Consider the following 27,200-nt stretch of genomic DNA (forward strand, 5'->3'; position numbering starts at 1 on the left):
ATTTTCTATTCTCGTTATCATTTATTTTGAAACTTAAATTATCTCATTTGGCTGGTGGGAGCCCTTTTAAACTGCCTTTCATGTTCTTTGACTTGTTCCCATCAGATTTTGAGGACGTCTTTACTTACTGGCACAAGATATTTTAGCCTGACCTTGTATTTTCTTTGCTCCAGATCTGGAATTAGCCATTTTTTTCCCAAGGAATCCTGATTCCTTTTAGTGTGAAATAGTATATAGGGCATTAGGAATGTTTAGTGTTGTTGGAGTATTTTAATTCTAGGTCTTAATAGTGGACAGAGATAGCAAATACAGTTTTTAGAAAAATGAAATTATATCACCGCCTCTAATTCTAACATTATAGCCTTCTCCCATGCCATATTTAATCCCCTGTCTCCCACAGTGAGACCTCTGGTTTCCAGCAACAAATGTATTTGTTTGTTCAGTCATGTAAAATACACAAACTAGTTTCAGAATGCTGCATCAAGACCACCACTGATAACAAACTTACTGAGTAAAGTTTAAGGTTTGTTTTCCTTTTTTTTTTTTTTTTTTTACATTTCTTTGGATTTATCCTCAGACTAATCCTGCTGTGGTTATATAGTCATGAACAGGTGTTAGCAAACGGTGGTCTTCTGGTCAAATCTGACCTGCCACCTGTTTTTGTATGATCCATGAACTAAGATTGATTTTTACATTTTTTAATGTTTGAAAAATATTTTATAACATCATGAAATTTTGAAAATTATATGAAATTTGAACTTTAGTATCTATAGTTTTATTGGAACACAACCATGTTTATTTATTTATGTATCGTTTATAGCTGCTTTCATTCTACAAAGGTAGAATCAAATAGTTGTGACAGATTACATGGCCTGTAGCACCTAAAGTATTTTCTGTCTGGCTCCTTACAGAAAACATTTGTCAACCCTAGTCAAGAATATTGTATTGAACAGTTACTAGGGTAACTTTTTTTCCTGTGTGGTTGTGTATGTGTTTGATTTACAGTTCATTTATTCCATTTTAGGGAGACAAGAGATTTATTTAAATGTTGGAAATTAGAAATGATTGAATTTTAGAACTAGAAGGTAATTTACAGATCATGTAGTCAGTTCTACACTGCTCAATAGGTCAACTACTAGCCAAATGTGGCCATTTAAATTTAACTTGATTAAAAAAATTTGTTAGAAACAAACTAACTCACAGACACAGATAATAGTATGAGGAAGGAGGTGGGGATGAAGAAGGTAAAGGGGGTCAAATACATAGTGACAAAAGGAGACTAGTCTTTGGGCAGTGAGCATACAATGCAAAATACAAATGATGTATATAAAATTGTACCCTCGAAACTTATATAATTAACCAACGTCACCCCAATAAATTTAATGAAAAAATTCGTTAGTCATGTGTGTCACATTTCAAGTGTTTAGTTGTCCTATGTGGCATGGCCACTGTATAGGACAGTGTGGGTTATAAATCACAGTTTTTATCTTTTTATGGATGAAGAAATTGGGGCTCAGAAAGTTGAAGTGACTATCCCAAGGTAAATCAGAGCTAGATACTAACAGAAGTAAAATTTACAGTGAATCAATGGCTTATCCGGTATATTAATGTAGCAGCAGTTGTTAATGGAAAAGAATGAGACCTCTACCTTAGGCTGTGAAACCCTTTCCTACTAAATTCCTATAAGTGGAGCATATAAACAGACATATCTGTATTTTGAGAGCTTAAAAATTGGCTGAATGGGTGCCCTCTTTTTGCTGCTTTGTCCATTAATTTGTACTTATTTCCATTCATTTACTTAAAAAAATTTTTAAATTCATTGGGGTTACATTAGTTTATAAGATTACATAGGTTTCAAGTGTATACTTCCATAATGTTATCTGTATATTGCATTGTTTGTTCACCCAAAGTCAATATTCCTATCACTATATATCTGACCTCCTTTACCCTCTTCTATCAACCCCCATTCCTCTTTTGTCTTAGGTCACCACCATACTGTTGTCCATGTCTCTGAGTTTTTTATTTGTCTTGTTGTTCATTTGTTACCTGCTGTTTTATATCCCACATATGAGTGAAATCATATGATTCTTGACTTTTTCTATCTGACTTAGTTCGCTTAGCACGCTGTTCTCAAGATTCATCCATGTTGTCATAAATGGCAATATTTCATCTATGGCTTTTTCCATCTGACTTAGTTTGCTTAGCACGCTGTTCTCAAGATTCATCCATGTTGTCATAAATGGCAATATTTCATCTATGGCTTAATACACACGTGTGTGTGTGTGTGTGTGTGTGTGTGTGTGTGTGTGTGTGTCCCATCTTTAAGGTTCCATTTTGGCATTGACTTAGGAACTTGGGAAACCTTTGGGAAAGGTGAGAAATTAATAGGCTATGCTAAACAAAATAAAACAACAAAACTGCTATTGATTCTCAGTCTACTTGTAATACTTTTTCGGTTAGTATCACCAGTGCATATGAGCAGTGAGTTATTCTCTCTGTCCTTGCTGTAACGCACATCCAGTTTATGTGGTTGTGATTTCTTTTCCCATTCAAACTTTCTGGAGGGAGTGTTGAGGTAGAAATTGAGGAAAGAATGGAGAGAGTGAGTACAATAGATCAGATTGAAGATTTGAGATTTGCAAAACTCATACATAGTGGTGATTCTTTTTCAATGATGTCTTCATTAATTTACATGCTTCCATGGTTCACTTTGTAAAGAACAACCAATAAGAATAATTTTAGCATGAGGCAGTAGAAATCATTTCATTGTGATGGAAATAGTATTGTCTTTGAGATTGGGCAGATCTGGATTCAATGCCACTCTGTTACTTTTGCTTGTGTAACCTTGGACAAACCTTTACTTGTCATCTGTAAAAGAATCATCCATATTAACATGATGAAGAAAAATGGCCAAAATATGCATTATGTTAAGTTAAATTGAATGTAGTTCTATAACCAGCAGGTTTTGTACCAGAACGTCAAAATTCTCTATATATTTTGTCTCTGAAGTGATTTGGCCATATGTATTTTTAACAGCTCTGTTGAGGTAAAATGTCATAAAATGAGTATATTTAAAGTATAGTATTTGATAAGTCTTGACATATTTATACATCCATAAAACCACCACCACCACAAGCAATGTAGTGAACATATTCATTACTCTCCAAAATTTTCTTTGGTCCCAATGTAATTTCTTCCCCATCCCACCACACTCTACTTTCATCCCCAGGCTGGCCTGTAGTTTTTCACCAAAGATTAGTTTTTATTTTCTAGAATTTTATACAAATGGAATCATTTCATATGTACTCTCTCTCTCTTTGTGATCTAGCTTCTTTCTCTTAGCATAATTATTTTGAGATTTGTCCATGTTGTTGGCATGTACCGGTAGTTTTTTATTAACTACTCGTCTTCCATTTTATTACCATGCCACAGATAAATAGATACATGCCACCATGTGAATAAATCTGTTGCCTATTAATAGATACTTGTTTCCAGTTTTTGGCTATAACAAAGTTGCTATGACCACTCATATACAAATTTTATGTGGAGATTTGTATTTGTTACCTAGAAGTGGAATGGATAGCTCATTAAAGTTGGAGTAAGTTCAAATTTGTAAGAAAGTGCCAAACTGTTTTCTAGTGTTGTAACATTTTATATTTCCACTAGCAATAAATGAGAGATCCATTTTTTTCCTGGTTTTTGCCACATTTGATACTGTCACTCTTTTTTATTTCAGCCATTATGATAGCTATATAATGATGTCATGTTATGGTTTTAATTTGTGTGTGCCTAATGTCTAATGATGGTGAGCATCTTTTTTTGTATGCGTGATTATTTGCCATCTCTATATCTTCTTTGAAGAAATATCTATTCAGATCTTTTGCTTGTTATTTTAATTGGGTTTTTTTTTGGTCTGTTTTCTCATTATTGAGTTTTGAGAGTTCTTTATATATTCTAGATATAAGCATATATCCTTTATCAGATATATGCACCCTCTCTCTGTGTGGTCTTTTTATTCTTTTAACAGTCTTTTGAAAAGCAGATGTTTTAATTTTGATGAAGTCCAGTCAATTTATTCTTTTAAGGATCATTCTTATGGTGGTGTTTCTGAGAAATATTTGCCTAATTCAAGGTCACCAAGGATTTATCTTGTATTTTCTTTAAGAAATTTTATTGTTTTAGATTCTACATAGCTCTTTGACCCATTTTGAGTTAATTTTTGCATATAGTGCAGGGTATGAGGTTCATATTTTTTGCATATGGCTATCCAGTTGTTTTCAGCCATATTGAAATGACTACCCTTTTCCCACTGAATTTCCTTTATCTTTTTCAAAACTTAGTTGTTCGTATATGTGTAGATCTCATTCTGTACTTGATTTCGTTCCATTGCTCTGTCTTGATGCCAATACAATACTGTCTTGATTTCTGTAACTTTATAATAAGTCTTGAAATCAGTAGGTTTAGTCTCTTTTTCCTTTTCAAAATTGTTTTGCTATTTTCTATTCAAATCTTTCTGATTTTCATTTGAATTTTAGAATCAGTCTGCCAATTTCTATAAGGAAACCTGCTATATTTATTGAGATTGCATTGAATCTACAGATCATCCAACCTGTAAACACGTCTCCTCGTTAATTTTTTTCTTTTTTAAATCCTCAAAGCAGTGTTTTGAAGTTTTCAGTTTTAATATTATTATAAATTATATTATTCTAAAATTATTTCTGGTTGTTGCTATTTTATAGAAATACAATTATTTTTTACATATTGATATTGTATCTTGCCTTGCTCAACTCACTTTTTAGTTCTAGAATAGCTTAATGCCTTGGTTCGCACCTCCAGTACAATTCTGGATAGAAGTAATGAGAGCTGATGGACATGTTTGTTTTATTCCTGATATTAGGCAGAAAGCATTCAGTTTTTCAATATTAAGTATGTCACTAACTGTGCTTTCCTTTTTTTTTTTTTTTTTAGGCGAGGCAACCCTTGTTGACCTCACAGATTGCAAGGACCTTGTAAGCAGCTTACAATCCCTCATTTTTAAAATTTTTCATGCCAATAGCACTTGGGCTTCCTAGGTGGTCTCCCATTTAAGTACTAACCAGGCCCGACCCTGCTTAGCTTCTGAGATCAGATGAAATTGGGCTTGTTCAGGGTAGCATGACCATAGACAACTGTGCTTTTCACAGATGTCTTTTATCAGGTCAAGGATGACCTACTTGTCCCCTGCTTTCATTCTGTGTCACCCATTCTATCTTTGTTGTACTTTCTTGCTACTGCTATAGTCATGTCATTTGTCTCTTTCCGTGACAACCTAAACCCTTTAATCTGTATTTATAGTAATTGAAAAAATAGCTTAGTGTTTGTCATTTTGACTTTTGAATTTAAAAGAAAGTTGGAACAAATGTGCTTATTTTAACTAAACGTAAAATATTGTATTAACATTAATAGAATTTTAAATTTGAAAATTTTATTTCAAAATTTTATTCACCAATCACTGTGTGTATATTTGTCCGTAATTTTTATATTTTGAATATCACCATTTATTTTTTGCACTTTTTACTTAACATGTGTATAAATTTTTAACATCTGTAGACATAAAATGATTTATTATAATTTTAGAACTTTTGAATATTTGATTTTATTAGTGCCTTGAATATATGTAAAGGAATAAATATTTTATAGATAACAATTCATGTTCTTTTCATAAGAGATGGGCTCTTTTCCACTTACAAATATATAAATGGAATCATTTAGTATGTACTCACAGAATTGTCCACATCTCTGTGTGTGTGTGTGTGTGTGTGTGTATACACACACATACATATAATCTCAGTTGTACTGACATACCTTTCAGATGAAAAAAGAAAGATGCAAGGGAGGATTTTATATGACCTTTCTCTTTGTAAATCATCTTGAAGATTTACTATAGTAAATATAGATTTACTATATTCTCTCACAAAGTTAGAATTTTCAAGTAGTAAATTCTAAAATCAAGCAGAATTATTGCTTTATGAATAAAAGTAAATGTGACAAGAAGGGTAAATATATTTGGCATTTTGCTAACTAAAAACATGATTTTGGGGGGAACCTCAAGAGCCGATTAGACAGTTCACTTATGTTTTCAATTTGAAGTCTTTAAGTATAAGTTGCAAATGTCAAAAGTAAGTATGCTCGTAAATGGGAAAGACTAGTGTTGGCAAAATGCATTGATACCTTTTGATCTTGTCATTCCTGTACCTTTTTTTTTTTAAATTTTTTCTTTTGGTGATATTGGTTAATGAAATCCAGTAAGTTTCATGTGTACAATGTAACAGTAAGGCATATATATAATTGCATTGTGTGTTCATCTCCCATAGTTAGATTTCTTTCTGTCACCACATATTTGACCCTTTTTACTCCATATACCTCCCTTCTCCCCCTTTTCTCTTCCTCCCACCCTTTAGTAACTACTAGTCTATTGTCCAAATCCATGAATCTCTGTTCGTCTTGTATGTTTGTTGCTTTTAGGTTTATATCCCACATATAAGTGATATCATGTGGTTTTCAACCTTGAAAACTCATATCCGAAAAGATATTTGCACACTGATGTCCTGTACCTTGCATTGACATTGAGTGGGACACACCTTTATAATAACAATGACTAATTTCCTCTTTTTGGCAGCTCCCCCTACTGTTAAGACTGAGTTGCTGATTCTGCTGTTACTACTGTATTTCCTTGTCTTTGGTCGTTTTCTTTGTCTAGACCATTGTACCGTTGGCAAAGGGAAGGCAGGACTTGGGGAGAAGGGAATTAATATCTATCACAGGCAAGAGTGGAATGTATACAAAGAGAGCATCATGTATGTTGTTTCATTCTTTGGATATTTTCTATCATTTGTGAATGTTGTTGGTTGAGTTTGTATACCACTGCAAAAGATGTATTAGTTTTCTGTTGTGTAATGAACTACTACAAATTTAGCAGCTTTAAAACAACACACATTTATTTTCTCCTGGTATCTGTGGGTCAGGGCACAGCTTGGTTGAGTCTCAAAAGTTGCAATCTGTGTTGACCTGTCTGTATTTATTTAGTGATAAATAACAGTCAACTGTAGGGCCGAGATCTTCCATTCCTTGCTGCTTGTCAGCTCCGAGAGGCCCCTACACTTCCTTGCCACGTGGCCTTGTTATAGGCCCTCTCACAACAAGGAAGATCGTTTTTTAAAGCCAGCAGCAGAATTACTTTCACTTTAGAAAGGGCTCAGTCTTTCTTTTAAGGGCTTTCACCTGATTCAGTTAGGCCCATCAAGGTAATCTCTATGAGTTCAGCTGACTTCAGACTTTAATCACATTTGTAAAATGCCTTTTAGCCCTCACCTACCTAATCATGGAAGGTAAATCCCATCAAATTCCTTAAGTCCTTTTTACACGCAAGTGGAGGGTATTGTACTGTTACCTGATCAAGAGTTTAAAAAAGTTTTAATTTACCTTCACTTCTTCCTTCTTTGATCCTCTTCCTTACTTTATGTAGATGTGAGTTTTGACCGATATTATTTTTCTTCTCTCGAAAGAACCTTTAAAGTATTTTGTACAGGCATGTCTGCCAAAAAGTCTGTGTGCTTGCATCGCCCCTCCTCTCTCCCCCCTCCTCCCCTCCTTTCCCTTTCCTTTTCCCTCCCCTCCCCTCCCCTTTCTCTTATCTGAGAAAGTCTTTATTTCTCTTGCTTTTGAAAGGTAATTTTGTAGGATATAGAATTCTAGGTTGGTAGGGTTTTACCCTCAACATTTTAAGTATTTCACTCCACTCTTTTCTTGCTTGCATGGTTAAGAAATGAGATGTAATTCTTATATTTGTTCCTCTATATGTACGGTGCTTTTTTCCTCTGGCTTCTTTCTTCTGGCTTTTTCCTTTGTTTTTTTTTTTGTTTGTTTGTTTTTTGTTTTTTAATCTTTGATTTTCTGTTTTTTAAAATGACAGTCCTAGACAGGTGTTTTTTGTTCATGGGCTTTTCTGTTTATTTGGTGGGGTGGGTAGCATTTTTCCTTCTTGGTGTTTTCTGAGCTTCCTGGATCTTTGGTTTGATGTTTGGCATTAATTTGGGGAAATCTCAGTCACTATTGTTTCAAACATTTTTTTGTTCTTTATTTTTTCCTTCTGGTATTCCCATTACATGTATGTCATACTTTTTGTAGTAGTCTCACAGTTTTGGGATATTCTGTTCTTTTTTTTAAGTCTTTCACTCTTTGCTTTTCATTTTTTGAGGATTCTATTGGTATATTCTGTAGCTCAGAGATTCTTGCTCATGTTCTCATGTACTAATAAGCCAGCCTATCAAAGACATTCTTCATATCTTTTGTGTTTTTTACCTGTAACATTTCTTTTTGGTTCATTCTTAGGATTTCTATCTCTATGCTTTCATTGCCCATCTGTTCTTACATGCTGTCTACCTTATCCATTAGATCCCTTAGCATATTAATCATAGTTATTTTAAATTCCCTGTCTGATAATTCCAACATCCCTTCCATGTCTGGCCTGATATTTGCTCTGTTTCTTCACAGTGTGTTTTTTGCCTTTTGGTATACCTTGTAAATTTTTCTTGATAGGAAGGCATGATATCCTCCTAAAAGAAACTGATGTAAATAGGCCCTTAACATGTGGGGATAGAGGAAGTGTTCTTTAGTGCTATGGTTAGCTCTGTGTTTTAGTGAACCTTTGCTTCTGGATTGTACACTTCACAAGTGTTTCTCAGTTTTTTTCTCTCCCTTTATGTGGAATAGGATGGTTAGAGTTACCTGGAGTTGAGTATTTTTCTTCTCCCACTGGAAGGCTAGATTCAGCTCAAGTTGGAGATTTTCCTTGCACCAGGTCAGTTAGGCACTGGTTAACTAATTTCTTCTGAAATTAAAAAAAAAATATATATATATATATATATATATATACACACACACACACACACACACACACACTAAAAATTTTTATTTTAAATTACCTTTATGTATACAGTACATTGGTTAGACATTTATACAGTTTATGAAGCAGTCCCCTTGATTACTCTAGCACCCATCTAGCTCTACACATAATGAGGGTAGGCCTTCTTGAGAAGAGATTGCTCTGGTATTTTTCATAATGATCACCCCACCCAACTTGTGGGAAACTTAAACATGTTTTTCTCTGATATTTACTGTGAGAATCAGGTTGAGCTCCTGGAAGTAAATCTCACAATATTATGGGAGCCCCTCCTATGACTGAGTCCCCCTGGAATTTTTAACTCACAGAATTGTCCACACTGAGCCTCCTGCAATTGTCAGTTACAATTCAGGTTTTCCTACTCACGCACTGGTTCCCATGGTAGTTTCTGCTTGTCAGCCTGTACTCCAGTAATCCGTGACTCTTCATAATTGCCTGTCTCTCCAGTTTTAAGGGCAGCGCTTTGTCCTGTGTCCTCTCTCTCTTATGGATCCAAGTAGAGTTGCTGATAATCCTGTTTGTTCATATTTTTACTTGTTAGGATGGAGTGGGGACTTTCAGGCTCATAACATATGGAACCAGAAACTCCCAATCACTGTCTTTTAATTGGTAAATCTTATTTGGTTAGTTCCCCTGTCAACATGCTAAAGCTGATTCCCTCTTTTCAATTTGCATACTTATGTAAGATTGACTTTTACTTGTAGCTTTAGTCCTCTTGACATTAACAGTCAGTGGTGTCAACTGCAGTTACTGAATACCACCAATTTTAAATGGTGTTTCTTTTTATCACTTTTTGCTTACTCATTCAAATGTCTTACTACTTATTGCTTATCCATTTTAAAACATTTTATATGCTCGTACTTTCTAGTGTAATTTATTTCCTTTATCTAATTATCTTTAAGAGCGAAGTTTTATGGATTTTAAACTTTGAATTCTTGAATGTCCGAAAATGTCTTTAGCTTTATTCTTCCACATGAATTCTAACTTTTGGGTATATAATTTTGTTTCAAATAACTTTCAGACTTCAAAACTACATCTTCGTTGTCTTTAAATATCAAATGTTGCTCACACCAGTGTGATATCTGCTCCTTTATAAGCAGCATATTTTTCCCTCTAGTTACAAATTTGAGAAGCAAAGATCTGTAGTTTTAAGTTTTTGTTTTTGTTTTCTTAAGAATAATAAGAATAATCCTATTAGGATTAGTTTGAATTTGAAGATAATTAAAATGATGGTTATTATTATATTTAAAAACAAACTCCCATGTTTTCCCAAACCTTAAGTTTTAACAAAGAGGGGGGCCTTCTGAGTTTAATAATCTTTATACTTGTTGCCACTTTACAGTGTTTTTTTTAATATTTGCATCAGTGAATAATGTCCAACTTCCTGAAGTAGCATATTCTTTCCATTTTTGGCTACTCCTAAATTTATATTTTCCTAATGAAACAGTTAAAAATAAAGCTTCTCTTCCAGGTAGTTTATAATTTTAGTTTAAATCATTAACTCTATATGTAGTATCTTTTTTTTATACCTATGATTCTTATCTGGCTGTTTCAAAACTTTGAACTGCTTTGTTCTTGCTAGTAGAATTTTGTTTTGAACTATTTTGTATCTTGAATTATTCTTTTACTTGGTGACCTGTTTTTCTTTTCAACTTAGACCTTGTGCGGACAGTAATGACCTCACGTTTCCGATTGCCTGCTGGCAGAACCTACAATGTACGAGCATCAGAGTTGGCCCGAGACAGACAGCATACAGAGGTTGTTTGCAACATCCTTCTTCTGGATAACACTGTACAAGCTTTCAAAGTTAATGTAAGTATTTTATGTCTCTCTCTTTCTTTTGAAAATATTCTCGTTATAAATGTGAATTTAGGTTATATTTTAAAACTAAAATTGTTTAGTTGTAGTAAAGTTTGAAACCCTTACTAAATGAAGAAAAGTCAGTGTAGTATGAGTTTGTAACTATCAAGTATAAGTTCCAGTTCAAATTGGGTCTTTTAAAAAGTTGACAAACCAGCAATGCATTTGATCAATTAGTAGAACAGATCGATAATAATATATAGATGCTTTTTATAAATGTGCTTGAAGATGCTTGAAAAGAATTTGTTCTTCTAAATAATTTATACATTTTCGTTGTAATCGTATTTGTATGGTCTGAATATAACTTTTACCAAACAAAGATAAATGACAGCCATGGCCTTATCCAAGTTTTGTCCAAAATATTCAAGAAATATCTGTTCATCTAATTTGTGTATAGCTTTATTTGCTCAACATTCTTTGGTTTATCCATGTGTTACGTTAACAGTAGTTGTATAGTACTGTATAGTTCTGTATAGTACTCCGTTATATATGAACATACCATAATTTGCTTGTCCATTTATTTGTTACCATTTACTTGTCCATTTACTGTTAGTGTATATTTGGATTGTTTCCACTTTGGGCTCTTATCAGTAGTGTTACTGGTACTCTTTTTTATCTTAAAAAATTCATGCCTATAGAAAAGGTAAAGGAATTAGTAATGAATATCCACACACCCTTTACCTAGATTGACCTGTTGTCAACATTTTGCACATTTGCTTTCTTTTTCTTTTTCTATGTGTTTTTTTCTGAAATTTCTTCAAGTGGTACATTTCACCTGCCAGCACTTCAACAGTGTAAGAATCTCATAAATTACCATAGTATCATAGTATCACACCCCCAAATTTAATGTTATGAAGATAATAGTATATAATACATAGTCTATAGTCAAACTGGAATATGAGGAATTCCTTATTCCTCATTTCTACATCTCCAGGATAACACCTTCATCCATTTCTTGCTCTTTTCCCCGGGTACAGTAGTCCTCCCCTTATCCACAATTTGCTTTCTACAGTTTCAGGTACTTATGGTCAACTATGGTCCAAAAGTGTTAAATGGAAAATTCCAGAAATAAACAATTCATAAGTTTTAAATTGCATTTCATTCTGAGTAGTAGGATGAAATTTTGCACCATCCTGCTCCATGATGTGAATCATTCCTTTGTCCAACATATTCACACTGTATATGCTACTCACCTGTTAGCCCCTTAGTAGCTGTGTTAGTTATCAGAGAGAGACAACATTCACATAACTTATTATAGTATATTGTTATAATTGTTCTATTTTATTATTGTTGTTGTTAATCTTTTACTGTGCCTAATTTATAAATTAAACTTTATCGTAGGTGGTGTGCACGTATAGGAAAAAACATAGTGTATATAGAGTTTGGTGCTATCCATAGTTTCAGGCATTCATTCACTGGAGCTTTTGGAACATATCCCCTGCAGTTAAGGGAGGCCTGCTGTTTCTATACTTTGAAATCTTTAAGTAATATAAATTATTTATCTTCAAAAATCCTACCATTTGTGACAGCATGTTTGGACCTAGGTATTAGGCTAAGCGAAGTAAGTTGGACAAAGACAAATACTGTATGATTTCATTCACGTGGATTGTAAAACAGCTGAACTCATAGAGACAGAGAGTAGAATGGTAGTTGCCAGGGGTCTGGAGAGTAGAGGAAATGGAGAGATTTTGGTCAAAGGGCACAAACTTCCAGTTATAAGGTAAGTTCTGGAGATCTAAGGTAGAGCATGGTGACTATAGTCAGCAATACTGTATTAGATACTCGAAAGATGCTGAGAGAATAAATATTAAATGTTCTCACCACGCACACCAAAAAAGGTAATTATATGAGTTGATAGATGTGCTAACCTTATTGTAATCATTTTACGATATGTCGTTGACCCTTGAACAACACAGGTTTAAACTGCACAGGTCAACTTACACATGGATTTTTTCAAATATACTGTAGGCTCTTTGTAACCCCAGGGTTTGCATCTGCAGATTCAACCTATCGGGGATCAAAAACAGTATTTTCAATCTGCAGATGCAGAGGGCTAATTGCATGCATTGTTCTATGATATGTTATATAAGAGATGAACATCTGTGGATTTTGGTGTCTGCGCAGGGTTCTGGAATCAGTCCCCTGCAGATACTGAAGGACAACTAAGATTTTGGGGAGTCATAAGTTACATACAGATTTTTGACTGGATGAGGGGTAGTGCACCTAACCCTTGCATTGTTGAAGGGTCAACTATATATGTGTATCAAATCATCATGTTTTATACCTTAAACTTACACACTACTACATGTCATTTTCTTTAGAGAGTAAGAAATCTCTTTCTTACAAATATTGGCAGTAGGAAGGGGGAAGTGAGGGGAGTTAGTCACAGAGGGTGCTGTTATTAAACAGACTTGCTTTGATATCTGCCTTCACTGTTACTTTAGTGTGTTTCAAGCAAACATTTGTGTTCAGTCTGCTGCGTTTAACCTTGACCTTGGATTGATTTTCGGTGTCTGCCCTGAAGGAGAATTTACTGTTTACAAAGATATTTTGAATAAAATTAGATAACATGATCCATCATCTTTTTGCACTAAGGATGTGATGATTTGCCAAATTTCATAGTATTTGAAAATTCAAGCATCATAGTATATGATAGATCTTTAAAGATTTTCTTCCTCTACTTTGAAATGTTTTTTTCCTAAACTATATCACTAGAATACTATCAGTTATATTTATAGTTGCGTAAAATTAAATTTACCATATTTCTTGGGTTATTTAATTCTGTTGTGTTTTCATCAAGGAGGTATAGTTTGTTTGGTCTAATATCATATTTGTCATGCATAAATCTGTTACTGATAATGACATTTGCTTCTTTTGAAAGATTTCCTAGTCAATTATTTGATGATGAATTTGTAAGTCTTTATTTTGAAGACTTACTTGCTCTGTGGTTCTAATCAAGTTGCTCTACCTTTCTGTGTTTCAGGTTCTTCATTTGGTAAGGGAGAATAATATCTGCCTTGCATAGGATGCTTAGAATTAAATGAGAATATTTCTGAAGTTACTGTTTGTGTCTGACTCATATATACATTTAGAAGGATTGGTTCTTCTTTCCTCTATCACTTGTGATCCAGTTGATCTATTCTTTAGATTCAGAAATATTTTCTTAGAAGAATATTGTTGTTGTTATTATTAAAATTCCACAAAACAGCAGTCATGCTAATTGTTTATATGTATATATGGTATTTTCACATATGTACAATCTTGTACATGTACTATTTCCAAAACCCATTTGGTCTCCTGGCAGTAGTGTTTAAAAATACATAGTGAATCTTGAGATAATCATGCTAAATGAAATAAGCCATACAGAAAAAGTTGAAAACCACATGATATCACTTACATGTGGGATATAAACAGAAAAGCAACAAATAAGCAGGACAAACAGAGACTCATGGACATGGTCAGTGGACTAGTGGTGAGCAGAGAAGAGGAAGGGGAGGTAGATGGGGTAAAAGGGATCAAATATATGAAAAGAAATCTAACTATGAGTGGTGAAAACACAATGCATATATGTGTGTGTGTGTGTGTGTGTGTGTGTGTGCGCATTACTTTTGAATTGTATGCCTGAAACTTATGGATTTCGTTAACCGATGTCACTATAATAAAAATAAACTGTAAATAAAATAAAGAGGAACACATTTTTAAAAAATATACATACATGGAAAATGTAAATATGCCAGTTTATTCTTTAAAAGTAAAAAGGGAAGCAATTGTCAAGTATTACTTTTTTGAGAATTAGGTTATTTTTTATCTGGGCAGTAATACCATAAGTTCAGTAAAATTGTGGTTACTCATACTTCATTCAATGAGAAGTATCGAGTGTCTAATATACATTCTGGAAAATTTTTCAGAAAATAGCCATAAGCCATTAAATTTGGGGGAATATGTTGAAATTTATTTAGAAATATTCTGCAGCTTTGTCTCCCTACTCTAGAAAGTATATATAGATTTTTTTTTGTTTATTATATAGAACAGTGCAGAAATCTTCAGTATACAACTCAGTGATATTTATATATGTATGCATCTGTGGAACCACTATCAGATTAAGGCATTGAATACTTTCCTCACCTAAAAGGATTCCCTTATGTCTCTGCATTTCTTACTTCATTTTATCTCCTTAATTAGCTTTTTTGGTTAAACTATTAATATCATGTTTATAGCGATTACCATAAAAATTACAAAATGTGTCCTGACTTACAAAAAGCTACCTTTATTTAGTACTTATACCATGTTTCTCCCAAATACAAAAGCCTTAAAGCGGTTTAAGTCCATTTACTTGCCTTCTATTTTGCTATTGTTATGTATTTTTACCATCCCCTTCATTTGTTATAAACCCTACAAGACATTGTTATTGCTTAAACAATCAATAATGTATTATATTTACCTTCATATCTATATTTTCTGCAGCTGTTCATTCTTATATATCCATGCTTCCATCTAGTCATTTCCCTTAATGCTAAGGAAATTCTTTTTTTAATCTTTGAAGTAGAGTCTGTTAGCGACACATTCTTTTAGCTTTTTGTTTATTTGAATATGTCTATAGTTCCTCTTCATGTTTTGGAGGATATTTTTGCTGGATATAGAATTCTATGTTGATATTTTTTTCTTTAGTAGTTTAAAGATGCTGTTTCTTGGGCTTTCATTGTTTCTCTTGGGAAATAATTTTTCATTCTTAGTGTTTTTCTCCTGAAGGACAAGATATATGTTCTTTATTTTTAAGATGTTTTTCTTTGTCTTTGATTTTTAGTCACTTGTCTATAGTATACCCAGATGTGTGTGTGTGTGTGTGTGTGTGTGTAGCCTTTTTGGTATTCAGTAAGCTTCTTGAATCTGTAGGTTATTTCTTTTTGAAAACTTATCCTTTACTGATTCATATATTGCTTCTCATTTTCTCTTCTCTCCTGGACTCTAGCTACATATATGTTAGACTGTTTTACTGCATGTTAATTCTAACATAAGTCTTATTTTTTTGTTTGTTTATAATTTCTTTCTGTGCTTTGCATAGCTGTTAATCTGTCTTAGTGTTAATATTTTTTCACTGCGCTTCTTGTGCTGTTAAACCCATCCAATGAGTTTCTGTATTTCACATATTTTGTAGTTCTAGAATGTCTTTATGATCATTTTTATAGATTATAATTTGTGAAATACTTTATATTTTAATCCATTTTCTTTATTCTTTTGTTTTTAATATGTTAATTGTAGTTATTTTAAAGCCCTCACATACTAAGACCAATGTGTATATCACTCTTGTCTGTTTTTGTTGGTTGCTTTTGTCTCTTGATTATCAGTCACTTTCCTTGCTAATTAATTGTACTGACTTTGCACTGTATGATGGATACTGTGAGTGTAATGTAGAGTAGCAGACAGTATACTATGGCCCATATGCCAATTATTGTGTGACCAAAGAGCTATGAATAGTTTTTACATTTTTAAAGGTTTTTTTTTTTTTTTAATGACTATGCCATGTAGACTATGAATGGCCCTCAAAGCCCCAAAATATTTGCTTTCTGGCCCTTATAGACACCTGTTATAGAAGCTCTGGATTGTTATCTTCCTCTAAATAGTATTGAAATTTATTCTGGCAGACAGATAAATTGCCAGTGATCACTTTGATCCTATGGAGGCTTAGTTATAGGTTTTGTTAAGGTATTTCAGCTTTGTTCTCATTCCTGGGGAATGGATTGTCTAGGGTCTCAAATGCCTGAAGTATTCATCAAGGTCTCTGTCCTCTGATCAAACCTGAATTTCATTTCTTCTGAACTGTGCAACTTCTGAAATCTTCGTTTTTAGCCAGCAGCCCCCGAACAGTTATTCTCTCCTAGGCTTCTAGGAGTCTAACCTTGTGCATGCATAGCCTAGGAGGCATATGAGTACCAGAGGGGGATTTTTATGCAGATTTTTATAGCTTTTTCTCTTTGACTCTTTCTTCTCTAATAACCTCCCTTCAAAACCCAGCCACCTTAGCAGCCCCAAACATTAATTTTAATTGTCTCATCCTAGTAAGATTACCACTCTCTGCTTGGGCTCTGTTTCTCTATACCATTGTTTTCTCTCAATGAGAAAGCTAGTGTGAATATTGGATTTGATTCATCTGGTTCTCTTCTGTTGAGGATCATAGCTCTGTGTTGGTTGTCTGATGCCTGCAAGTAGTGGGGTTTTTGTTGTTATTGTTATTGTTCTTGGTTTGGTTTTGTTTGTTTGTTTTGGTATATCTGGTTCGGCTTTTATAGATTTTTATAGCAGGAGGGTATGCCAACATTAGCTATTCCATCATGACAAGAACTGAAAGTCCTGGTTGTTTTAAATTGTTAAACTATATCTTGTTATATAGATATACTTAGATATAAGTAGATTTTGATCGGAAACATTTAACATATTGTTTGCTGTGTTCTTTGATCCCTTGTACAGTTGAGCCAAATAGTTGAACCAAATAGAAGGATTCAGGACTTAGTTAATAGTAGTAAATGTATGAATATCCTAAAATCAGATTAGTCTGAAGATATACCAATTTGGTGAGGGGGATAAAATGGCACTTGCTTTCTAAAGATGAGGCCCTAAACAGGTGGGCCATTGGGTTTGTCATTTTAGAAGGTTTTGACTTATAAGTCATTTGTCACATTTGAGAAGTACCTTAACCCTAGTTAAGCTGGGCTTAGCTCTTATCAGAAATTTTCCTTGGCTGATAATTCTCAACACTTAATTATTTAACAATTTTGAGTTTGTTGCTTATATATCCAGCATCTTAAAAACAATTCATAAATATTTTAGTTCACACTGTTTATCTCAACTACTGTATTCACTGTATGCATGGAACACAGGATTGGTAATATATTACCCTATGACTTATAAATAATCTTTGAGGGAATAATCATTTAAGTGTTTTTACCATCATGCTGTGGTTTTTGTTCTATTTTGTTTTTTGTACTATACAAAAAAGGGCTGTCTGTCTAGGCCACTGATTTCCATGGTTAATCTGATAAAACCAGGTGGTTAGCGTGGGGCCTACTTTGTCTGCTCTCTGTGTATCTCTCTTGAAGATGTATAGCATGCCCTTCTCAGATAGGTGTGTCCTGTTCTCCTTTTCCCTCCTAGAACTTGCAAACAAGCTTTCAGTATTTATTGGAAATGTGTTGGTGACCATGAAAAGAGATATAGTTGTAATCACATAAGTAAGCTACCTGAATCATTTTCTGATGCCCCACTGCCTGCCTGTTTCCCGCCCCTGGGTAATCAATCCTGTTCCGAGTCCCCTATGGACCCAGGAATAATCAGAGGAATTCCTGGTGCCCAATGTGACCCTCTGCCCAGAGGCTGATTTTGGTGTTGCCAGTTGGACTCTGCTGATCACTACACTGTAGAAAAGAAATTGCTTCTCATCTTTGTACTCACTTAGAATGTTATTCTTAGTCAAATTAGATAGTTAAGTATCTATATATTAGAAATTTGGTTTTGTGTTAAAGGTAACATCCAGTTAGCCTTATTTAACATTTTCAATAATAAGACTTAAGATAATTATACTTCCAAAAGTTTAAAATGAAACAACCTGGGACTTGAGTATGTACATGCATTGCATGTACACATACAGAAATTCTTTTCTCCTGTTTGGGAATTCAGTGTAGTAATATGTCTTCCTCTTAAAAATTTTCCCTAGTAACTGATTTTATGTCTCTTTTATCCTTTTGGTTTCTACACATAATTTTTAATGTAACAGTTTGTTTAGTTTCCACAAAGAAAAGCAACAGCTGTAATATATGAGGGATTAGTAATACTGTTATGAAATTTTTTCTGAATGTGTAGACATTTCCTTTTGATGCTTTCTTTGATTTGTTTATAATAAACTTCAGAGCTTATAGTTTTTGCTATTTCTTTTGCAGCTATTTAATTTTTTCCCATATTACAGAAATCTGAAGGTACATAGGCACTTAATACATTGAATAGGTGTTTAATTTTAGTATGCAGTTAACTCGCAACTTTGGATTTACCACATATTCTTTGATTTTCCTTAACTTTGAATTTAATATAAGGTGACTTTCATTTTCTTTCATCAAGAATTAACTCGGGTGGCAACTATGCTAATTCTGCAAAGAACTACATAGATCTGGTCCTGGATTTTAAGTATTAAGACTATCACAGACAGATCATTTAAACATATAGTGATGTAAAAATTAAGACCAAATGTTTTCTAAATAATTGATAGGGGAAGCATTGTAATGTTAGGGAGGCAGCATAATATAGTGTGAAGTGCATGGGCTTTGGAATCTGAAAGGCTAGAGTTGTATCCTCCACCTAATAAATGTGTGCTCTGTGGCATCATTTCACTTACTTGACTTTTATATATAACTAACAATTAAATAAAATATATACTTTATACACAATATATAAAGTCGAAATAAGATCTATTACATTGGAGTTATCAGGATCGAATGAACAGAAAGCACTCAGTAGGAATTCTAGTAGATGCTTTAGAAATGTAATATTCCATCTTGCTCTTTTTCTATATCTTTTTTCCTCTTCTATATATCTCTTTACTTACCCCAGAATTAGCCAAAGCTCAACATTTAGTGGGCTCAGTATACACCATACTACCTACACTTCTGACACCAGTTGCAAGCTTGGGATGTGCTTAAAACCACCCTAAGTTTTGGGGATATTAGTACTCATGGAACTCATTGAAAGTTCATGCTTACAATTTATTACAGAGAAAGGATACAGATTAAAATTAGCCAAGAGAAGAGATGCATTCGGCAGAGTTCAGAAGGAGTCTAAACAGAACTTCTAGTCCTCTTCCCATGGAGTCATGGATGACGTTATCTCCTACTGGCCATCATGTCTGATAATGTGCACAGAGTATTTCGAAAGAGGAAAGCTCCCCCAAGCTTTGATGTCCAAATTTTTGACTGGGACTCAATCACATACTCCCTTTGTGACTTAAGTAATCTCTATAGCCTCTCCCAGAGGTCAGGACAAATGTTCTTAGTCTCCAATTCCTCCTGAGGTCAGAACTGATGTGATGTGGCACAAAGCCTGCATCATAAATAAATTATGTTGTTAGGCTGTCCAGTGACCAAAGCCCCCAAGCAAACAAAGACACTCTCATTAGTAGGGCATTTCAAGGGCCTAGAGATCACCTCCCAGTAGCTGAGGGCAAAGGCCAGACCTCTCTTTTGAAAAGATTATTTCTCCAGTACACATTAGTGCTACATTTTTGTAGTGACTGATTAAATTACTCATCATTAATATTTTGTGGGTTTTTTTCTACCTTTTTTACAATTATGGTGACATTGATTAACAAAATCCAGTAAGTTTTAGGTGTACAATTCAACAGTAAGGCATATATATATACATTGCATTGTGTGTTCACTGCCCATAATTAGATTTCCTTCTGTCACCACATATTTGACCTCTTTTACTCCATCTACCTCCCCCACTCCCTTTCTCCCCTCCTCCCCTCTGGTAACCACTAATCTATTGTCCATGTCCATAAGTCTCTGTCTTGTTTGTTTAGTGCTTTTAGGTTTATATTGCCACATATAAGTGACATCGTGTTCTGTTTAACTTTTTCTGTCTGGCTTATTTTGCTTAGAATAATTATCTCGAGGTCCATCCACGTTGTTGCAAATGGCAGTATTTCATCTCTTCTTATAGTAATATTCCATTGTCTATATATACCACATCTTCTTTATCTAGTCATCTATTGTAAGCACTTCAGTTGCTTCCATGTCGTGGCCACTGCTCTGTGAATAAAGTTGCTGTGAACATCAGTGTGCATATATCTTTTTCCATAAATATTTTCAAGTTTTTTGGGGGTAAATACCCAGTAAAGAGACTGTTGGATCATATAGTAGATCAATTCTTAGTTTCTTGAGGAACCTTCCTACTGTTTTCCATAGCGGCTGTACCAGTTTGCAGTCTCATCAGCAGTGTATAGGGGTTCCTTTTTCTCCACATCTTCTCTATTCTAAAAGGTGTGAGATGGTATCTCATTGTGGTTTTCATTTGCATATCCCTAATAGCTAGCGATGTTGAGCATCTATTCATATGCTTGTTGGCCATTTGTCATCTCTTTGAGAAAGTGTCTTTTCAGGTCCTCTGCCCATTTTTTGATTGGATCATTTGCTTTTTTGTTATTATTGAGTTATATGAGTTCTTTGTATATTTTGGATATTAGGCGCTTATTGGAGGCATTGTTTGCAAATTATTTCCTTACTCAGATGATTGTCTCTTTGCCTTGTTGATGGTGGCTGGCTTCTTTGGCTGTGCAGAAGCATTTTAGTTTGATATGGTTTTATTCAAATATTTTTACTTTTACTTCCCTTGCACTGGAGGTCAAATTCATAAAATTCTCTTTAAGTCTAAGGTCCATGAGTTTAGTTCCTGTGTTTTCTGCTATGCATTTTATCATTTCAGGTTTTATATTCAGGTTCATAATCCATTTGAAGTTAGTTTTGATGTGCAGTGATAGACCAACAGTCTGGTTTCATTCTTTTGCAGGTGGCTTTCCAGGTTTCCCAGTACCATTTATTGAAGAGGCTTTCCTTTCTCCACTGTATGTTTTTAGCTTATTTGTCAAAAATTACTGGCTCATATAAATATGAGTTTGCTTTTAACTCTTGATTCCACTCATCTGTGTGTCTGTTTTGCTGCCAGTACCATGCCATTTTGATTACTATTGCTTTGTAGTATAATTTGAAGTCGGGCAGAGTGATGCCTCCAGCCTCGTTCATTTTTCTCAGGATGGCTTTGGCAATTTGGGATCTTTTGTGTTTCCATATAAATCTGATTTTTTTTCCTACTTCTTTAAAAAAATCAATGAGATTTTGATGTGGAGTGCATTAAATCTATATAATGCCTTAGGTAATATGGTCATTTTAACTATGTTGATTCTTCCAATCCAAGGACACAGAATCGATTTCCATTTTTTGTATCTTCTTCTATTTCTTTTAATAGGGTCTTATAGTTTTCATTATATAGGTCCTTCACATGTTTTGTTAGATTTATTCCTTAGTATTTTTGTTGTTGTTACAGTTGCAAAAGAAATTATTTTTTCCATTTATTTTTCTGACACTTCATTATTAGAGTATAGGAACACTATGGATTTTTGAAAGTTGATTTTGTATCCAGAGACATTATTGTATTTGCTTATTGTTTCTAGTAGTGTTCTTGTGGAATCTCTAGGATTTTCTGTATAGAGAGTCATGTCATTCGCAAATAGTGACAATTTGATATTTTTGTTGTTGTTGTTTCCTATTTGGATGCCTTTTATATCTTTCTCTTGTCTGATTGTACTCACTAGGACCTCCAATGTTATATTGAATAACAGTGACGATAGTGGACAGCCTTGCCTTATTCCTGATCTTAGAGGGAAGGTTTTTAATTTTTTCACCATTAAGTATTATGTTGGCTAAGAGTTTGTCATACATGGCCTTTATTATGTTAAAGGTACTTTCTTTCTATACGATTTTTTGAAGTGTTTTGATCATAAATGGATGTTGTATTTTGTCTAAGGCTTTTTCTACATCTATTGATGTGATCATATGATTCTTATTTTTTAATTTATTTATGTGGTGTAGCACATTAATCGATTTGCGTATGTTGAACCATCCATGTGTCCCTGGGATGAAGCTCATGTGATCGTGGTGTGTAATCTTTTTAATATGTTGCTGTATTTGGTTCGCTAGGATCTTAGGATTTTTGCATGTGTGTTTATGAGAGATACCAGTCTGCAGTTTTCTTTTTCTATGTTATCTTTACTAGGTTTTGGTATGAGGGCAATACTGGCCTCATAAAATGAGTTAAGAAGTATTGCCTCCTCTTCGATTTTTTGGAAGAGTTTGAGGAGAATAGGTATTAAATCTTTGAATATTTGGTAGAATTCACTGGTGAAGCCATCTGGTCCTGGACTTTTACTTTTTGGTAGTTTTTTGATGATTGTGTCAATTTCCATACCGCTGATTGGTCTAATTAGATCTTCCAGTTCTTCTTGATTCAGTCTAGGAAGATTGTATTTTTCTAAGTACTGATCCATTTCTTCTAGGTCATTAAATTTAGTGTTATATGCTTTTTCATATTATTCTCATATGATCCTTTGTATTTCTGCAGTGTCAGTCATAATTTCCCATCTTTCAACCCTGATTTTGTTTATTTGTGCCCTTTCTCTTCCTTTACTGAGTCTAGCCCGGGGTTTGTAAATTTTATTAACCTTCTATTTTTGTTTTGTTTTGTTTTGTTTTCAATTTTCTTTATTTCTGCTCTAATTTTGATTCTTTCTTTTTGCTGACTTTAGGTTTCATTTATTCTTCCTTTTCTGGTTTTTTAAGATGAAGCATTAGGTTGTTTATTTGGGCTCATTCTTGTTTTTGGAGTTAGGCCTATAATGATATGAACTTTCTTATGACTGCTTTTGCCGTGTCCCAAAAGTTTTGATATGTTGTGCTATTATTATCATTCTTAGTATGTATCTTTTGATCTTTCTTTTTATTTCTTACCTGACCCAGTTATTCCTCTGTAGCATGTTGTTTAATCTCCATGTATTTGTGGTTCCTCCTGATTTCTTTTTGCAATTGATCTCCAGTTTCAAAGCATTATGATCAGAGAATATGGTTGGAATGATTTCAACCCTCTTATATTTGTTGAAGCTGTCTCTGTGTCCCAGTATGTGGTCAATCCTTGAGAATGTTCCATGTGCACTAGAGAAGAATGTATAAGTAGCTGTTTGGGGATGGAAGGCTCTGTAAATGTCATTTATGTCCACTTGGTCAGATGTGTCATTTAAAGATGTTATTTCCTTATTGATTTTCTGTTTGGATGATCTGTCCATATCCAACGGTGGAGTATTTAAGTCCCCTACTACAGTAGTGTTTGGGTCTATTTCTCCCATTAGTTCTGTTAGTAATTGCTTTACATATTTCGGGGCTCCCTGATTGGGAGCATAGATAAGTGTTATGTTTTCTTGGTGCATGATTCCCTTCATCATTATGAAGTGGCCCTCAGTATCTTTCTTTTACCTTTTTTATTTTGAAGTCTGCTTCATCTCATACTAGTACTGCTACGCCCTCTTTTCTCTGAATGCCATTTGCTTGAAATATCATTTTCCACCCTTTCACTTGGAATCTCTATTTGTCTTTGGAGCTATGATGTGTCTCCTGGAGGCAGCATATGGTTGCCTCCAGGGTTTTATTTTTGATCCATTCTGCAACTCTATGCCTTTTTATTGGTGAGTTCAGTTCATTAACATTTAGGGTGATTATTGAAATATAACCATTTCTTCTTAAAGCCATTTTATCTTTTGCTTTCTGGTAGCTCGATGTTTCCACTGTTTCCTTTTCCTTGTGTTTCTGTTTTCTTTATTTTGGTTGGCTTTTATGTGTTTTCCCTCTGGTTCTTCTTGTTTTATGTTATATATTTCAGTCCTTTGGCGTTTGGTTACTGTTATGAGTAGGCAGAGGATAGCATATATATATAGATATAGTATATATATGTAGTGTATATATATTATTATGTATATATATATTAGTCCATTTTCTTCTGCGTGTGCCTTATCTCCATTTCCCCTTTGTGATTTTGGATTTTCAAATCCTTCCCTTTTCTGCTGTTGTCTCAGTTTGTGCCTATGTATGCTGAACATTCATTACTGTTTTGCTATAGCAATTCTCTTATTATTATTTAAGCTTATAATGCCCTATTCTTAGTAAGGGTTGCACTCTTCTGCTTCGATTTGCCTGGTAGTCACTTTACTTCTAATTATGGGTTTTTTGTTTTGGGGTTTTTTTTGGTCATTTTCTTTTAGGTGAGCTGACTCCTTTCAGGATTTCCTGTACTGCAGGCCTCGTAGTGGAAAAGTCCCTCAATTTTTGTATGTCTGAAAATGTCTTTATTTCTCCTTCATATCTAAAGGAGAGCTTTGCTGGATGCATTATTCTAGGCTGGTATTTTCTTTCACTTAATAGTTTAAATATTTGATTCCATTCCTTTCTGGCTTGTAAGGTCTATGCTGAGAAGTCTGATAATCTTAATAGGTTTTCCTTTATAAGTTACCATTTTCTTCTTCCTGGCTGCCCTGAGAATTCTGTCTTTGTTGTTGATTTTTGATAATTTTAATACAATGTGTCTTGGTGAAGGCCTTTTTGGGTTGAGATAATTGGGTGTTCTGTTGACTCCTTGAATTCCAAGCTCCAGCTCATTCCTTAGATTTGGGAAATTCTCATCAGTTGTGAATTTTGTCTAAAAGTGCTTTCTAGTCCCTGCTCCTTTTTCTCGCCTTCGAGAATGCCCATTCTTATGTTTCCTGTCCTAGTGGTATCAGCTAGTTCTTGTATTTCTCTTTCATTCTTTGATTTCTCTTTTCATCCGATTTAGTTATAGATTTCTGTCTTCGATATCACTGCTCCTTTCCTCCATTTGGTCAACTCTATTTCCCAAGTTTGCTATTTTATTTTTCAACTCTTGCAATTTGTTTCTTTTTTATCTCCAGAAGTTCTATTCTGTTGTTTTTGCTATGCTCATCTAGTTGTATTTTCAATTCCTGAAATTGTTGATATGACTCATTTCAGAACTCACTTAGTTTTTTTCAGAGGTACCATCCTGAATTCTCTGTAATTTAAGTTGCTTATTTCTATGTCTGTAAGCTTATTTTCTGGAGATTTTTCTCTTTCTTTCTGAGATGCCTTGTCACATTGGTTGTTCATGGTGTTTAATGGACAATTTCTTTGCCTGGGCATTAATGGAAATGTATTCTGCTTTTTTTCCAGTAAGAAGATTTATTATATAAAGCTCTCTTTAGTCTGCTGCAAAGAAGGTGCTTTTCTTTTGGTTTCCAGTAGGTGGCGTCTAAGCCTCTCGGGTTGCTGCTTTATATAAAGCCTTAATAATGCCTCTATATAGTACCTTTATTTGGTTGTAGATATTTAATCATGCTTGCTACCCTCACTTTCAGTCCCTGTCTGTGTTAGCAACTGTTTCGGTAGTGTTTGCTCAAATTCTCTTGGGGCTCCATGGTGACGGTCTCGGAGGGTATGGGAAGAGAGGCCCTCTGGGTTGGGGGTTGGGGGTTGCGGCTCAGCCTCAGTTTTGCAACCGCGGCTTCTAAAAATCAACTGTTGTTTGTCCGTCATCTGCTTCTCTGCTTTCTGCCCCAATGGCAGGGCCCTACTACTTGCTGCATGGAATTCACAACTCTCTCAGGAAGGGCTGTTCAGGGAAGTCACTGTAACCTCTCCCCTTCCTCTACCCCTCCCAGGAGCTCTGACAGCTGCGAAAAGTAGCTTCTTTATTTCTCACAGTGCACCGGGGATCTGACCTGTGGTAGCTCTTATGCACAGATCCCATGCTCAGGCATGCTGTTGGTGTGCAGTTTGGGTGTTTTTTGTTCAGTTTTAGATGTTCAACTTATTGTTGTTTCAAGGGGAACAATCTGGGGAAGTCTCTCCTAAACCATGTTTCCTGTGGACTCTGTAACGATTCTTAATTGTACCTGCCTCATAGGATTGTTAGGATAATTAAATGTGTCAATATATGTACACTTGCAACAGTGTCTAATGTATTAAGTGTTGGTTATTTTTATTATTGGTTTCATTGTGTTTATGGAACATACTGTATGTGGTTTCAGTTGTTTTCAATTTAGTAAGGTTTATTTTATGATCCAGGATATAGTCTTGTGAATGTTCCATAGACACTTGAAAAAATGGGTATTCTGTTGAGTAGAGTATCCTATAAATGTCAGTTAGATCTGTTAGTCGATGTTGTTGACTTCTATATTCTGGGTAATACTCAGTTTTGTAATTCTAGCAATTGCTAAATTATCGATATTTCTAGTTAAATTTATGCTTTTCTATTTTCTAATTTTCTTCCTGTTCTATTAATTTTAGTTTTATTTATTTCTCAGCTATGTTCTTTTGTACGTGAACGTTCTGGAGTGTCCTTTTTCCTCTGATTAAAATTATCTGGTCTTGTCACCTTTAAAAAAATAATATTTGCATGTTATATCTTTTTCTATCCCTTTGCTTCAAACTTACATACATAATTATATTTAAGAAGTTTCTTTTAGATAATATATAGTTGCACTTTGGTGTTTTTCCTATTCTCTCTGCCTCTGCCTTTTTATTCACATACTTAGGCTATTTACTTTCATGTAATTATTTGCATGTTAGAGCTCAAATTTGCCATTTTAGTACTTGATTTTTTTGTTATGTTTTCATTTCTGTTTTTTTTTTTCCTTCCATTTCTAATGGATTATGTAAACATTTGGGGCAATATGAGACTTTGGACCATATTTAGTCTTCTTTGTAGCAGGAATTCACTTTGGTAGCAGACAAGTCATGGCCTGCTTTTGTGGATTGTGGTTCTA

The 27,200-nt window shown here is 34.2% G+C and overlaps 1 protein-coding gene and 1 pseudogene across 3 annotated transcripts in view; one reads left to right on the forward strand and one right to left on the reverse strand.

The window, feature by feature from the left end:
- Positions 1 to 27,200, forward strand: part of PTPN4 (protein tyrosine phosphatase non-receptor type 4) — a 175,770-nt gene that overhangs the window by 17,538 nt on the left and 131,032 nt on the right. For all 3 annotated transcript variants that reach the window (XM_016127566.2, XM_016127565.2, XM_016127567.2), the window contains exon 2: positions 10,599 to 10,753. In XM_016127566.2, the coding sequence (XP_015983052.1) occupies positions 10,616 to 10,753 (138 nt within the window). In that variant the 5' untranslated portion in view covers positions 10,599 to 10,615. The remainder of the gene's footprint in view (positions 1 to 10,598; positions 10,754 to 27,200) is intronic.
- LOC118614081 lies at positions 5,048 to 5,166 on the reverse strand (annotated as a pseudogene).

Source organism: Rousettus aegyptiacus, unplaced genomic scaffold (genome assembly GCF_014176215.1).
Source record: "Rousettus aegyptiacus isolate mRouAeg1 unplaced genomic scaffold, mRouAeg1.p scaffold_m13_p_2, whole genome shotgun sequence".
Taxonomy (NCBI): Eukaryota; Metazoa; Chordata; class Mammalia; order Chiroptera; family Pteropodidae; genus Rousettus; species Rousettus aegyptiacus.